This window comes from Manis javanica, chromosome 14 (assembly GCF_040802235.1).
Source record: "Manis javanica isolate MJ-LG chromosome 14, MJ_LKY, whole genome shotgun sequence".
NCBI classification, from domain to species: Eukaryota; Metazoa; Chordata; class Mammalia; order Pholidota; family Manidae; genus Manis; species Manis javanica.
Window position 1 is genome coordinate 84,457,838 of NC_133169.1, and position 17,250 is coordinate 84,475,087.

A 17,250-nucleotide genomic window follows, 5' to 3' on the forward strand; every position below is an offset into this window, starting at 1 on the left:
TCTTTCAAATCCTGATCCTGCCTCTTAGACAAGCTATGTATCACTACCCAGAAGCAGGACACCCTCTCTAACACTAGAGGGCAATGTTCCTGCCCGGACTGCAGTGGGGCCTTGACCAACAAGCACTTCCAGACACACTCCCTGGGCCACTGACAGCACTGCAACCTCATCTGACAGGTTCCCACTGCTCCTTGCAGCTCGGGGGTCATGGGGGCTGGCATTTTAAGCTCCTGCACATGAGAGATTGAGGCAAATGTGCAGGTTTCTGCCAGAGTTTGATGTGCAACACGCCACCTGCCCAGACAATCCTGATCAACCACTTTTATGGCTCATCTCCAATCTCAGGCTGGAGACTTGGTTCCCTCCAGAGCTGGAGGGGAAAAACTGAGCGGTGCAAACTGCATTTCATAGAAAGAGTCATTGCAGAGCACCTCCTAACTCTCTGCCAGAGCCCTAGGCTGGGTGTTTAGCTAAGCCACTTGGCCCACGGTGGGGAGGGCTGATTTTTCTCAACCACCAAGCTCTCTGCAGCCCATTCACTCACATCCCAGCTGGGTTGCACAGACCAGAATCTTGCCGTTTCTTCTCAGCTACAGTCCTTGGTGGGTCCTCTCATGCCATGACAATGACTAAGTGCCCGCTATGCCCTGTGTCTTCTGCCTGGTTGGAGGTGGTGTGACAGGCATTATCTCTGCCAATGGATCTCACAGTCTTAAGGCAGACACAGACAAGAGGGCAGTTACAGTAACAAGTGTCCCACAGGGTGGCACAGGCTGCCTATCAGCTCCCCTGCCAGCTTTGGTTAAATGTGTCCTCTGAGACCATTCTTCCATCCTTCCTGACACCCTCATCTCATGGGCCTCTCCGCTCACCATTACAGCCATATGGGCAATCCTCTTAGTTCTTCTAAGACAGCATCCTGCCTTAGAGCCTTGGCCCATGCTATTTCTCTGTCTAGAACATTCTACCCTCCTCTCTCCATTTAAAGGATGAGATAGGAAGGCAGCAGGGCATAGCTCCTGCCCAGTTAAAGTACAGTGTGGGCCCTGGGAAAGGACAATGTCTTACAAAACAGGGTGCTTGAGATTGAAACAATGTAACAATGTATTCCCCATCTGGACCCAGTACAGAACAGCTCATTGCTCATAGTCATTTAGGCCCATTAGTTTACAATAGGGCATCCGGGAAACCTTCACAGAGACAGGTTAAAATGTAACTAGCATTCTGGCTGAATCTATAGAAAACTCCCACCGCAACAAGCATAAACCCTAGACACCCAGACCCCACTTGGCAGCCGTGCCCCTCCCTGCACCCGCGGGGAGTTCCATACTTTCTCTCATACTGAATAAAGCTCTCTCTCTCTCTCTCTCTGTAACTGAATAAAAACTCTTTGTCAATCTGCCTCGTCCATTCACAACGTTCAGTCTTCGACTCCGCAAACGAGAACCTCAGCTTCAAGGACACATCCTCAGAAAGGCCTTCCCTCAGGAGCCGTCCCTTATAAAGTAGGCCTCTCTCGCTCCTACTTCGTTTGTTAATTCTTAGCAAATTTGAAGTTACACACTTATTCATGTCGTTACTTATTTACCTCTGTCTCCCCTGCCAGATGTGACCTCCAAGTGAGCAGGAACGGTCTCTCTCTTGTTCCCTGCTGTCACTCGCCATGCCCTGCACCAGGCCTAGAGCAATTCCAAATGTTCAATAAATAGTGGCTGAACAAATGGATGACTGGTGCTCTCTGTAGTAAGTGCCTGCAGAGTGGGAAGGTGACAGACCCTGGAGGGCTTTGTTTGCAACAATAACGCCTCTGAGTTTAGTTTTAGCAGCACGAAGGAAGTCATCCGAGCATTTAAGAGGGAAAGACACCCAAACAGACTGCAATTACAGAATCATCCGTCCTTCTTTCATGTGGAAATAGACTTTGGGGGTCTGGGAAGGACAGACTGGAAGTAAAGGGATCTATTAGCAGGTGCCTGTAAAAACTGCAGTCCTTCCTATTCAAAGTGTGGTCAGCAGCATGGATGTCACCTGAAAACTGAGAAATGCAGAATCTCAGGCCCCACGTGAAAGCAGCTATATAAAAATCTGTATTTAACAGGATCTCAGGTGAGATTCATACACCTAGACACTGGGCTTCAGGTGAAAGGTAATGATAGCCTGACTGCCTTGGGGTGGGGGGGTAGGGGATAGAACTGATTCATCAATGTCCCCTATAAACCCACTATTCCAGATGTGCGCAGAGTATCAGAAGCAAGCCCCGTTCCTGCAAATTATGTCCAACTGTGATTCCACCAGGAGTTAGGGGGAGTGTTGGGGGGGAAGGGTGGGTGCCCCCGGCTGAGTTGGGCTGGGCCATTTAAGCCAGCAGAGTAGTACTGGCTGTGACCTTGGGCAGAGAAGCTGCAGCTCACGGGGCAGGTCTGAAGTCGGCGAGGTAAGGATTACTGACTGGCCATGGAAGGGGCAAACTTTTAAATCTCTGCTCTATTCTAAGTTTCCCCAGCGCCTGGCACATAAGACAGGTCCAAATGATCCTTGTTAAAAAACAAAGGAGCTATCAGACAGTGATTACTGAGGTCCTAAGGCAGACTACCTGGGTCTGGGGACAAGCTGGATGTACCTCTGGCTTGCTGTTTTGTTAAATATATATACCCTTTGGTTAGAAAAATGTGAAAATCTGAGAAGATAAAACTTTACTTTCAGTGAATGGCAATATATGATTGTCTGCAGTGTGGAACGAGCAGGGCAGCAGGCAGGGAGGCGCCTCCCAGGCCCTGGACTCGCCATGCTGTAAAGGGCCCGACGGCCAGGGGGCGACAGAGAGCAGGGGCTGCCAGCTGCGAATGCCGAGCGGGAGGCACGGGGAGGTGGGGCAGCAGGAAGGCCTAAGCCCAACAACCGCATGGCAGCGTGGCAGCAGTGACCAGGGTGTCGCCGGTAGCACCTCTCTTGAATCCCAGACTCCATTCTGCAAGGGAAGCTTCCACAGAAAAACACGAAGAGAGACGGCAGCCAGGCACCTCTGGCTGGAGGAGTGGGAAGGGTCAGAGCGCCACTCCCTGCCTCCCACCATGTCCTACAGAAAAGTCCTGAGACCCCCACACACCGGTTCCTCCACGCCAGCAGAGGGTGGGCACTAAGGGGGTGCTGACTTTTATTTGTGTAAGGCAACACATCAGTAAACACTTCTCACTACTGTGGTTTCTTTCTTTAATGCATTGTCCCAGTGAGATGTGCCCTTTCCCTAAAACGGATGGACAACCTGATCCCTGGAGACTATGTGGACTTCCAGGCACGAACCACACCTCCTTCCTGTGTCCCGAGGACCCCTGACTCTCTGCAGATAAATCCTATTGCCGCACCCCATGAAATGCCTGTCCTCTGTGAAACTCCTCATCCCTCCAATGAGAACAAATAGACCCACTTTATCCCTCATCTCATTTTCTATGAAACCACTGTCTTTTTGTTGGTTTGAGTTAAAATGACCTGTCACCATTTTAGCACCCCCTTCCTTAGACTGCAAGCCCTGGAGGCCCCCTGGAAAAGGAAGAGGAGCCCCTGTAGCCCGGGGGCCTGGTGCAGTGCTGGATGCCACCCAGGGTAAATGCGTGCCAGCAGCATACTCCTCCCTTCTGCTGCGCTGTCCATAGGCAGCATCCCGGGCCTCCCTCATGTCTTTGCTCCCCATCAGCTGAGCTGCATGGCTTGTGTCTTTGGAACAGCTTGCCACCTCACCTTCTCCAGGAAGCCTGTCTAGATTGACTGCAGGATCACCCACCACCCTCAGAATCATCCTCATGCCTTAGCCCCTGACCACTCCAGTTACATAGGGGGTAACATTTTTATCTTCTCTCTTTGGCCAGAAACTCTGTTCATGTGGTAGCTCTTCAAGGGCAAGGCCCAAAGCCCCTGAGACTCACAGGCCCAGCTGTGGCCCAGACACTTGTCAGAACAAGCAGACGCGGAGCACTCCCAATGACAACTAGGGCGACCAACCTTGGACGTGTAGGTGTGGCCGTCAGAGCCGCAGACCATGGGCGACTGTGCCGCGGGGCAGGGCTTGCACTTGACCAGATTCGAAGGGCCAACCCAGTGTTTGTGGGCCACGGTCCCCTTCTTCTGCCTAAGAACAGAAAGAGAGGGGATAGGTTAACTGCAGCTCCAGTCCCCACGTGCCTTTCCTGCCGGTTACCCGGAGAAAGGCCAAATAACTCAACACAAGGGCTGGTCAAACAGCCGGGCGCATCCTGAAGGCCTGGCCAGTGCCGTTTGTTCCAACTCGCTGACAGAGTGGACGATTCTGTTCCAAAGCCCAGGCTCAATCCACCAGATGGATGAGGAAAGCATGTGGCCATTAAGAATGTTGTGAAACATTACCTACTGACATGAAAAAGCATTCACAATACATTAAAAAAATCAGTGGCGGGGTGGCTCCCTCAGCTCACACAGTCCCTGGTACAGGGTGGGGCGCATCCAGGTACAGGCACCCCTGGGCCTCACGCTCCTCCAGGGCTGACGGGCAGCCCTCCCAATGGGCTGACATGCAAACAACTCAGTGAGCATTTAGACAGAAACACACCTCCAAACACAACCAAATGACTTTATCGCAGCTGTGGAAATGATCTCTGGATGTATTTTAAAGCAATTTCAGCCCAGCTTCCAATCTGCTATTCAACAGAGGCTCAGAGGTGAGTCACTCTCTGCTGCTAAAACCAGCAGAATTCCATTCCTGCCTCCAGCTCCAGGTCCCCCATCCTAACCTTTGTCATAATGATGAATGGTACTACTAGGAAAGCTTATGTCCACAGAAGAAACCCCATCCCCTACCACAAACCACTGAGAAAAAGGCCTGCACTTAAGGCCACCCTTCCTCTCCGAGTCAAGGCTGCTCTCCCAGGAAAGCGCCATGAGTGACTCTTGGCTATAGGGCTGAGCTCCAGGGGGACCACAGGAGTGTTGGGGCTGCCCATCAGCCTGGTGATCATGGGCCCCTGCAGTGATGTGCATGGACAGCCCTGGGTGGTGGCTATTGTGTGGGCTCTGGAGTCAGAAAACACAAGCTCAGATCTTAGCTCTGCCACTTACTCACTGTGTGGTCTTAGTAGAATATTTAACCCTGTAAACCTCAGTTTCTTTATCTGTAAAATGGGGGGAAACATCTACTTCAAGCAGATGGTATGAGGATTAAAGGAGTTGATGTACGTACTCAGTATAATGCCTGGAAAATAGAAAATAATAAAAATGGTAGCTGTTGTTATAGTTATTAGTTTCCCCAATAACAGATAGGGGGATAGAGGATGAAATTACTGTTGCCATAGAGAGGTGATTTAAATCCAAGGCCCTAGGTTTGGGGTCACATTTTCACATTTTCATTCCCCAGAAAAATTCATGGGGCCACAAGAAGAAAATCTTTTCTCCCAGGCACGGCACCCGTCTCCAGTCCTCGGGCATTCAGGTTCAGCCTCCCAGGTAACCTGCTTTCTTCCAAAGGAAAGAGAGTGAGTGGGGGAGAGAACCCACCAACGTGGTTCTTATTCTGCCTCAGACTTGCCCTAGTGGTCTGGGGGGGCAGTAAGAGAAGGAAACCTGTGGTTGACATCACGGAGGACGACCATTGTATCCAGGGCACGACCCTTGGGGATCGGGGACCCAGGCTGGGTGGGGCATAGCCTGAACCTGTCTGACCAATGACCTAGAAAAGGCAGTCCAGTGAGGGCCCTCTGAGATCACCTAGTCCAGCTCACTCATTCTGCTAGTGGGAAAGACCGAATCCCCAATCGGGAAGAGCCTTGCCCACACTCATGAAGACGGCTGGTGGCCCGTGGTGGCGTTCACACAGCTGCAGAGGGCCCAGGGGTGAATCTCCCCTCTCCAGCCCACTGCAGGCCCACCTAGATCACGAGCCGTAAAATTCTCTGGGAGCAGCTACGTGTTTGTCTTCTCTGCCATGCCTCCCTGCTCCCCCAGCAGCTGCTCACCTTGTCCTTGCCCCTCCTTCTGGGGTAAAAACGTCTCAGGTATGCTTCTAAATCATGTGGATACGAGGTCTTCTATTATCCCTTGCCAAATACACTTTACTCTTTCAAGGTTTGTTCTGACTACTGAAAAAGGGCTGGGGTTTGATGGGGCTCCAAGCAACAGACAAGCAAGCTGTCAGCCCCGTGTTGATCTTAACATGATCCCTTCGGCAGAGCGCCACACATCTATCATCATTCGCTCAGCAGATCGTCTGACACTGCAAATGAATCAGCACATGCAGGCAGCAGCTCTGGTGCCTGCAAGCCCTCTCCTGGGTCAGTCCCGAGCATGTGCCCCCACAGCTGCAGTGACACTTGTTATGTGTTCCCAGAAAGGAGCCATAGAGTCCAAAGAGTGGGCAGTTTTGCTGGAGCACACGTAGCCATATGCAGTGATGCCCAGAGGAAAGAAGTCTGAAGGGGCTTAGATAAACGCCAAGGACAGAGATGGGAACACTGAGCCGATGGTTTTGAGGAAAAGATGGAACCAGCTATTAATCACCAGTTAATGACAGGTCATCCCTGTCTCTGGACCTGAACCTCACCATTTAATTAAATTCATTAAGGGGAGGCAAAGAAACGAGGCTAGCTGGTGCTTACCAGAGGGCCTCGTGCATCACAGATGCTCAATATATCCCTGTTGGGTGGTGGGGGTGCTGCTTGTGTGCAGACCACAGCAGTGGCTGCTCAGCAGTTAATCACAACATCACAGACTGTCAATCAAACTAATCTAGTTCATCAACTTTATATTGTAAATGAGGAACTGAAGACAGAGGGGAAATGACTGGCCCAGTGTCACACAGAAATTTGGCAAAGCTACTTCAATTGTATCTGTTGGATTTAAGTTATCCTGGAAATGACTCTGCTGCCCTGGGACCATTTTAATTCCCTATTTTGGCATTTGTATTTTCATCATCAGGGCTCAGTTTTATGAATAAAACCCTTCCAGAACATTGTCCCCGGCTCTCCACTGGCAGAGGAGCAAGCTCAACACACCCACTGTCAGGTGCTCATGGACTGTCCCAGGGAAAACCATGTCTGATCTTCCCTAACATGCCTTCAGGACTAGAGGTAAAGGTCAAGCCATCCTGAATTTTCCCTTTTCTAATGAACCAAGCAAACCTATTTTTGAAGGGCACACCCAGGTGTGCGTTACATCACGGACCCTCCTGAAGATGGTCCCCAAACCTGTGGTCTCTGTTCAGAGGCCAAATTATACAAAGTCATGTGCAAGTATATGTGAGCCCAAGACCAGATGTCCCTGGTTACTGTGTGTACATTTCAATCCCCACAATTCAGTGCAAACCATAAAAAACAGTTGAGGCAGAGGACTAAGTTTTTTGACTCTTAAGATATTTTACTTCTTGAGTCAAAGAAGAATGAAATCTGATGAAGGTGTCTTGATGGGACTGTGATATAATGAGTTATAAGAAATACGTATTTCCCAGGTGTATCTGGTCTTCATCCACAGTTCCTGAAAACACTGCAGAGTCTTAAAGGTGAAATGGGTGTTTCGTCATGTTAATGAGAGTCTTTCAGACGCCCACCCAAGGGCAGGGGCTGGAGGCTGAATCAGCCAATGGCCAATAATTCCGTCAGTCATGACTATGCAATGAAGCCCTCACAAAACCAGTGAGAAGAGCTTTCCTCTCTCTCTGGGCTCTGCTCTGCTGGCTTGGATCCTGCTTCCTGGTCGGAGAGAGCGTCTGTGCTTGGGGAACCAGCACGCCTCCACGTGCCACCGAGCCAGGCCTCGGCCAAGCTCCATGAAGACAGAAGCTCCTGTACTTAGAACCTTGCCCTGTGTCTCTCTTCATCTGGCTGTTAACTTGTATCTGTTATTAAACTGGTACAGGTAAGTGTTTTCCTAAGTCCTGTGAGCCCCTCTAGCAAATTAATGGAACCTAAGGAGGAGGTGGTTGGAACCTCCAATCTGCAGCCAGTCCATCAGAAGCACAGGGAACTGCCCGGGCTTGCAACCGGCATCTGGAGTTGGGGGTGGAGGGCAGTCTTATAGGGCAGAGCCCTTAACCTGGGAATCTGGCACCGGGCGGAGAGCATCAGAATTGAGTTGGGTTCTCAGACACCCCGCTGGTGTTCGAGAATTGCTTCGCATTAGTTTGTGTGGGAAACCCCCTCCCACATACGTAGACACATTGGAATCGGGTCTGAGAACCCGAATGGAGTTACACTACTATTACTGCTGTGCATAATATTGTTACTGTTGTACATACATGTTGGGAAAACATACAGCATTGCATTTGGTGTCGGAAGAGCGGGAATAATAACAGGCTGCTATTCCCAATGTCACCGACACTCATCAGCTGGGGTGCCACAGGCGGCGTAAGCCTGGGAGGCAGGTCCTGCCAGCCTTTCCATTGGCCGCGAAGCCCTCCCTCCACCCCAAGCCTGGCTGCTGACAGCACCACACAGAAACTCCCAACCTACAGCCATTTCTCATTCTCTTTTGCTCAAATGCTTATTCCCAATCTTTTTTGTTAAAGTTTTCCAAAATTCCCAGCATTTATGTTTTGAAGCAGTGATGATGTTTAAGTACAAATCTGATGATGTGACATGTACACATCTCTTACATGTGCAATGTCAAAAATAGGTTAATGATGTAGTGGGGGCTGCTAAGGGTATTATATACAGAATTGGTGTACCTGTAAGAGTATCTATAGACTCCTGGCATCCCTGCACTCCCATACCACCATGGTCCAGTGCTTTTTTCTGGTCAGACTCCTGACTGCTGTCCAAGCAAGCATCTGGATTGACTTGACCAAATGTTAAGAGGCTACTATTATCCTGATTGTGCATGGGGTACCCAGGCTACACGCCTGGGAGCCCATCCTTGACACCTCCCTTTCCTTCCCTCACCACTCCCTGTGTCAATCAGCCCTATCGACTCTATCTGCAGGCACCCATGTCAGCCACGTGCATGTCTCTTAGCCGTGTCAGCCATGTACACATCTTTTATATGTGCAATGCAAATTCAAGTCTATATGACTTGGCAAATGCTTTCTATCTGCATAGCCCATGTCTGCCCCTTATTCAAGCTTCATGTCAATTGCCTCCCATGAAATCTCTCCCAGCATGAGCCCTATTCCAAGTAGAATTAACTGCACATTATTTGTTTAACATTACACCTTGTTCAGACCGAACTGTGACTTTCACTCGAGCACAAAGCAGCTCTTCGTGTGTCTGTCCTCCTCAGTATCCTGTGTGCTGCTCAAGGGTAGTGACTGGTCTTTTTCATTTGTGTGTGCCTGGTGCTTGGAAACATGGTTGACCTGCAACACATGGCTTTGCTCAGTGAAGTAACTGCATTTATTCGTTTGGACCTTTATAACTTCCTCCTTTAATTTCTGGAAATTACTAGCACCAACTAGAAGACCAAAACAGCAGTGTTGTTTTAGGCAATGAGAATTCAACACACTCAGAAATCCCAATTCAGACTTGAAAAAACAACAATTAGCAAACATTTCTAAAGACAACTGGGAAGTGGGTGGCAGGAACTGTCCTGTGCATCTGAGGGCTGAAGAATCATCCTATATTCCACAAGTCAGATGGTGTCAAAGCTGGGAGAGGCCTTCCCATGCAGTGGGTCCACATTCCCAACAGATACTAATTTTTAGGATTCTGGAGTGAGAAATCGGAATTTTCAGGAATTCTCAAGAATCGCTGAAATAGTAAGTTTTTCTTATATCTTTACAAAATTTTATTTGTTTTTTTTTGAACAAATGGGCAATATTATTTAGTATTATTTATAAAGAAACATAGCCTAAAGTGAAAACTCAAACACTAGACATCCTCAGCAAATGTAACTGGGTAGTACTCAAATAATGCGACATTTGGACCTTCTAGCAAGTTAACAGCACTGCACAGCATTACATCTTGATGCACTCAATTTAAAGACTGACGTTGTTCCCAAACAATTCTTTAGAACACCACTCAGAGGATTTCTGCAAAGTATACTATGCAAATGAATGTATTAATTTTCATCTTATTTACGAGAGCAGCTCACCATCGGTAGCAGCCTGGCCTATGAACACACTCCTATAAGATACCAACAGCTCCAAGCAAAACTGAGCAGACCACGACTGCTCAGGCCAAGATGCTCTCGCCCAGCTTTCTGGAAATGTCAGCCTTAACCTTCAGGCCCACACATCGGCATTTCCTGCCTTTGCTTTCCATTGGCCCTGCCTTTCCTCACGTAGACATCCCTACCCTCACCATTCAAACCTGGTCCCATACCCTGCCACTTCCCCGCAGCTGGCACTGAGGCGGTGTTGGATGACATCAGTGGTGACCCACTATTTCACTTGGCCACGGGCAGAGGAGGGCCACAGTCAGGGCCACGGCAACACAGAGGCAGGACATAGTTGCAGGGCAGTTTTTTCAGCAATAAATATGTGAGCAGGTGTAAATTTCCTGACATCAATCTCAAAGGATGAAATTCAACAGTCTGTGTCAAAAATAGGTTAATGATACAGTGGGGGCTGCTAAGAGTATATACAGAATTGGTGTACCTATAAGAGTATCTATAGAATTTTTTCCTTTCAGTTACTGAAGAAGGGCCCTTCATTTTATTCAGCATACTGTGCATTTGAGCATGTTTGCACAACTTCAGATAGAGCCGGTGAAAGAGGAAAGCAATGCTAGATAATAAATAATAGCAGCAGCATTTTGGTTGTTGTGCATGACTCCTACCTGCCAGCGTAAATGTCCTGAACACACCTCCCTGATTCCCCTCACACACAATGGCGCTCTGAAGGTAGATGCTCTCATTACCCCCACTTTACAGGAGGGGAAAACACAGTCCTACATGACCAGTCCCGGTCACAGGACCTTCTCTGTGGGTCTCCTCAATGGCAGACCCGCAGCTCAGAGGCCTGCAGGGCCCACCCGAGAGTGATCCCTTCCCAGTCATCACCGCTACTGGCAGCCAGCATTACATGCATTTTACTCTCATGTTAATATCAAACTGCCCACTCCAAAACAAGACTGAATTTGTTTGCAAAATCAGAACTAATTGCTTCTAAAACAAGGATGGAAGATATTACAGACAGTTGACATGGTGGCTATTTTGAACCAGAGACAAAATAATGAATGCTAATTGAAATGATAAACATGTTAACCATTGAAATAATCTGTCATGTAAAAGAATGCTGTAATTCCTCCATTGTTAGGGTTATTTGAGTCATTATACTAAGTCATAAAATTACACAGGAAGAGCATAATGGCCTGTGTCATTGACAAAAGCTGCTTTGATGAGAGAGACAGGCTCCCACACTAGACATTCTCCTCCCTGGTATCCATGGGCTCCTGAGCCCCGTTCCTTTTTACAATGAAGAAGGTCCCAGACACAAGATCCCGTCCAAAGAGAAGTCTAATTTTCCTAAGAAGCAAATGTGTATTAGAGATAACTATTGTGTGCCTCAGAGTACCCTAAGTGCCCCTGGGCACTCGAATGCCACAAAGATGGGCTGAAATCTAAAAGGGAAATCTGTACTAAGAATAAAGCAGTTTACCATGTATTGAGGACGTATTACTCTGATGGCACTACTACTGATACCACCACCAGTAATAAACAACATGTTATGAGCTCTCACAACATTGCAGGCCTTGTTGTGAGCCCTTTACCCAAACTGCCCCATTCACTCCAGTAGCAGAAAGTTATGGCAGAACATGGCAGGCTGCATTGGCCAGTGAGCCGGGGAGACCTCATGGGCAGGGAGGGGCAGAGCTGCAGGGTGGGGCCCCGCCACTGGGGAGAGCAGCAATCCCCGGGGCCAGCTCGCCTGCCAACCACAGAAGAGCCAGCGCTTTGCATGGCTTCACCCCATCTGACCTGACCCAGGGAAGGCGGCTGAGGCCTGTGACGCATTCCAGAGGGAGGCTCAAATGCATCAGAAGGGACAGGCAGGCCCCGAAGCAGCAGAGGGCTGTCAGTCCCCAGGCATGCTTCCAGACCATCACCAAGCCAGGTTTCTAAAGCACCTTCAAACCCATGGGAAAAGTGCAAAAAGTTTTAGAGCAGAATCAGGCCCACCAAAAAGATACATGCCTGGCATGGATGCAATTCCAAAAGCATGTACGTTTTCCTGGGTGCGTGTGGATGTCAGCCTCTGGACTATGGCTCATTTCCAGTGGAGTCTCCAACGCCTTTCACCCGAGCTACTCAACGGCCAAGGCAGCTGGGAAGCATCTTCTCTTCCTCCATGAGAAGATTCAAAAGCCAGGTGAGAGTTTCCAAGAACACTGTAGGTGCTTGTGTAAATGAACTGAAAGTAAGAAGGCACACGCTACCCCGGACTCGGACGGAACACAGCCTCAGCGAGGTGGGACTGAAAATACGAGAAAGGAACATCTGCCCAGTTCCTCTCTGCATCTACCATTTGACTGTGTATTACTTGCAACCACGTACTAGTGGTCGAGTTCGTTTCAGATTTTAAAAGAAATGCTTTTTCCGAATTTTTTAAAGAAATGCATGTGGCTGAACCCACACCTGTCTGCCAGGCCTCCATTTCTCCAGTAGTATTTGAAGAAGCTAAGGTAGTTGGAACAGAAGAACTATCTTCCAGGTACTGAAAGGAGGGCTGGGAAAAAGGGAGCTCAGCTAATAAAAGCCCCCCGACCAGTTCTCAAAGATCTCTAAGAAGAAGATGAAGGGGACAGACCCCCACATCTGAACTAAATTTCCATATTACCAAATTTTGAATCTCTGTTTAAGCAAAGCTAGCAAAACCGAAGGTATAAACATTCCGAATGCAGAGAGGAATCTAGAATTAGTCTTAACTTTTTAAATAAACACTTACTACACACCTACTATGTGCCAGAAATAGGCAAAGAGTTCCTTGCTGGCATTGGGTTAAATGCACATCCTATAACATACATGCAAGAATTATGATGAAGCATAATGCCATTTCATTATTCTGAATGGCTGAATGTATTTGGGGTAGGTGTTACCTTAACTGTTTTTATTCTTATTCACATATCTTATTCACACCTTGATAAACACTGAGGTTTCTCACAGACTGCTAACTTGTCCAAGAAAATCCCTACCTGGCGAGAAATTTGCTGTTTATTTCAGGAATCCTCCCAAGCCATTCTCCATTTAAGGGTGCCAGAAGCAATTTGTGTGGCCAATGGGCAAAGGACATGAAGGAAAAGAATTCGCCAGATCACAAACCCAGATTGCTGGTGTTTATCACATTTCTGGACATTACCTGCTTGAATCAAGTGTCCTTATACTTGAAATCGACTATGTATGTCCAGGGAATCCAAGCCAAACCTCCTTCTAGCCTAAACTCACAGTGCCCTCTGTGTTTTCTGACCAGATCATGAAGATTAGCAGGCTGATGCGATTATGTAAATTCTGCTAACTGGTTGGAGACTGTGGGTACAGTCACCTTCCATTAAGAGAGTGACAGAGTACAGCCCTGGCACCAAGGGCCTTTGTGAAGCAGAGAGTGTGGGGTTTTAATTTCAAGTCTAGCTTCCTGAATGAGCATGGCCATCAGGAGACCCACACACAAAAGCAGTTTACACACGTAGGCACGCATACACACACACACACTCAAATAAACAGGCCCCGGCTAGAATCCTGCTTTCTTAAGGAAAAGTGCCAAGCCAGCCAGTGTAACAGCAAGCTGTCAGGGAAACGGAAGTGAAGAGTTGAACTTCCTTTATTCACTTAGGATAACAGATGGTGGTGTCCTGTGTTTTAAAAATCCATTTCTTTTTCCTAAAAGGGAGCAGAAAGGAAATTGCCATATTACTCACTGACTTTTGTCATCTCCATTTTATTTCTTGTTTCGTTGCTCTTCCCAGTTCGCTGGGCTGAGACAGGGAGGTCCCTTTCTAGCTCTGAGACCTTAGAGGAAATCTTTAGCAATGGACACGCTAATTGGAGAAAAACCAAATGATAAGCAAGCAGGCCCAGGGCAGAGAATTTCATCTGGCCTCCCTCCTTGAGCATTCATCATTCTGACTATTCGCAGGAGGGGTCAGAAGAACAGAGGGTTTGCTGACACAGCTTCTGGCTGGCTGTTGGTAAGCCCAGGTGTGCACACGAGGGTGAGTGCAAGCACATGCAGCTCCACTTTCAGCTCTGCTGCACTAATCGACTTAGGAGACATTCACTTGTGTTCCTGGGGAACAATTAATTATTATGGGACATACATGCGAGAGAAAAAGACCTGTGTTTGATGGCTGGTCACCAGCAGCAAAGCCCCTGTTGCAGGAAGGCTGCGTGAGATCTGCCACAGGAAGAGCCAGTCAGCAAAGTGAAGCAGAAGCAGGCAGGTGGTGTGGAGTGCGGGGGTGGGGGTAGGGGAGCACTGCTATTTTCAGGACAGGCCCAGACACAGGTGGAAGCTGATAGAGACATGCGTCCGAGGAGCTGAACACCGTCGTCAACAAACTGTCCACACAGGGTCATGTGCCAAAAGTGCTGTGAAAGGCAGCTACAGCCACACCAGCATCATGACTGCTCTGGAAGCCTTCGTCACGGTCAGGGGCACAGAGAGAAGTGAAGTCCTGACAAGCTCCTGCTCGCCTCTACGGCCTTCATGGGCAGGCCATTTTCTGGGTGGGTGGCCAGGAGCTAGGGCTGACTCCAACAGCCTTGCATTTTCTCCAGCACTTTATCTTCTCCTGCCCCTTTCCCCAAGACCAGCTCCAGAGCCACTTCCCTCCGAGGATGTCTCAGTCCGCTGCCTCCGAGTACATCTGCCCGTTGTTCCCAGTCCTCGTACGTGTCCTGCAGCTCTTGTATCACGAGCCACTTTGGGGTATGCTCAGCGAGGTACCCAGCAGCTCCCATGTAGAGACAAGGTGCTCAGGAATGTACTGGCACAGGGAATAGTAAGCAGCAGGCTCCGATGCCACCCCTGAGAGGACTGGACCAAGGTGCAGGGGTGACCAACAGAAAACCTTTGACTCAGTGTAATGAGCATACCTCACACGGCGAATGAGAGCTGTCCAAACATGGGGTCCATCTCAGGTTCGGGGAGGAGGCTCCCCAAACTGCAGGCATTCAAGAAGAGGTCCCTTAGAGGGAGGGGATTATATGAAAGGCATACTATGATCCGTGTAAGCTTTCTTCCATGGATGGACATCGAGGAATCTGTTTCCACATCTCTACTACTGTAATCAAGTGTACTGATCACCCTTGGATATAAATCTTTATGTGTATTTCTGCATACTTCCATGAGATAGGTTCTCCAAAATGGACTCATGGTGTTGATAAAGCCAAAAGGCCCACCAGAAATGTTGTAACCAACTTACACTCCCATCCACAGCCCCCTGCAGTGAGCATTACCCTCTTATGCCTACCCTCCACTCTGCAGATATCTGCCTGGTATTGCTCTGAAGCAAAGAAAGCATCTGGATACACCACCAAAGGTTCATAAGTAATGGAGCTATTAAGACCAACAAACCAATTTGACTCCATAACACAGGTGAAAAAAAATAGCACATGGAGAAACTGCTTAAGTTGGAGAGTGGGGCGATTAGCAGGAAATCAAGTGTCACCTCAGCATGTGCCAGTTTGCAAGTCTATTGTGAACACACACAGGAGAGACACAGCTGTGGGCCCGAGCCCCCTCTCAGGGGCAGGGAGCTCATCAACCAGCAGCCCTGCCCCAGGCTTCTCCCCAGGACAGAGAAGGTGGCCACACAGAGGCTGCCTGCTGCCTTCCCAGGCTTCCTCCTGGCTGGACGGGCACTAGGGCCTGAGGAGGCTCTGAACTGTCTCATTCTGAAGGGCAGGAAGGCCAACTCCATGGGCCAGGGGCCAGAGGAGTCAGGCTTCAGAGAGAAGAGGTTCTGGAGCCTGCAAACGTCCTGGGTGAAACAGGAGACAAAGTTAGGACAGTTTCAGAGGAGCTATGGAAAGACAGTGAGGCAAGCCGTCCCTGTGATAGCTGGCAGGGTGGGTCCCACTCTGTGCCCCTTTCTGTTTTCCTTCTTGATGGAAGATTCAGAGGCCATTCCTCTGAGCTCTGAAGAACACAGACCTCCCACTCTGGGAGCCTCAAGGGCCCAATAAGCCAGAGGGTACCTCATCTCCCCTGAGGCCCAGCCTGCAGTCCCAGAGGATAGCTGACTTCTAGATGTGTCTGGTCACTTAGCACAGACGAAAGGTGGGCAGATGGGGCCCCACAGCAGCAGGCCACCAGGTCGGCATGCGGAGTCTGCACTAGGAGGCTCTCTCCCAAGAACAGGACTCGTCACATCTCGGTTCCCTGGGTACTCTGTGAGCATTTTCTGGGTATTTAGGAATATGGCATGTTCTATGCAGAACACAAAGGGAAATGGGATGCACCTCTGCTCACATGATACGCACAGTCCTGGCCTCACTGGAGCGTTGCTTTGTGACTCAGCTGATATGAAATCCATCAGGCTGGGCCGGCATCTCCAGCTCCTTCTTGACTTAACTGACTCATTCATCCATTAAATACATTGTGAATACCCACAGCGTGCCAAGACCTGAGCTTGCACTCCATAGGGAATCTGAGCACTGCAAGCAAGTGGGACGAGCAGTGCAGGAAGGAAGGGCGCCCTCTATCAGTAGAGAGCTTAGCAGGCATGACAACTGACACCATCTAGAACATTAAAAATAGCAAGGCCTTTGCACATGCAAGCTCATGTAGACCTCAGCAACTCTGTGAGGCTGGCCAGGGTGGTTCTCCATCTGTTGCTGGCAGAACTAGAGGCTCAGTGGAAGACTAACTTGCACTGAGCACCTACTATGTGCCAGCACTGGGCTTACTGCTGTCCATGTCACAGTGCCATAATGGGCATTTTAAAGTAATCAAGTGAGGAGGAAATAGAGGTTTCCTGCAGGAAAGTGTCTCGAGGACAGAGTGGCTCTTGCACAGAAGATGGGCTTCGGAGGCAGCCTTTCCCTGGTCCCGCGGCTCGGCTACGTGACGGCTGTGCAGCACCGAGCAGGTCACACTGTGCCTGAGCCAGAGCGCTCATGCGCGTAACCCCCCAGCAACACCAGGAAGCACTGGGAGGTGCTGGCCCTTTGCCGCCCCACCCCACGCCCCAGCCGCACATGGGAATGGCTGCACCCTTCTCGGATCTTTATTTCATGGGACTTGGTATTTTCTAGCTTAGATTATATGCATCTGTGTCCCCAATCTCCTCTCCTGGATATAAACTTCAGGAGGACGTCTTCAGGATCTTGGCATGAGTACACATACACGCACAGCCCGCCTCC

General features: G+C 49.2%; 1 protein-coding gene across 2 annotated transcripts in view; it reads right to left on the reverse strand.

Moving 5' to 3' along the window:
• The window catches only part of SPOCK1 (SPARC (osteonectin), cwcv and kazal like domains proteoglycan 1), a 466,123-nt gene that overhangs the window by 113,914 nt on the left and 334,959 nt on the right, over positions 1-17,250 (reverse strand). For both annotated transcript variants that reach the window (XM_037016497.2, XM_073221675.1), the window contains one exon: positions 3,997-4,123. In XM_037016497.2, the coding sequence (XP_036872392.2) occupies positions 3,997-4,123 (127 nt within the window). The remainder of the gene's footprint in view (positions 1-3,996; positions 4,124-17,250) is intronic.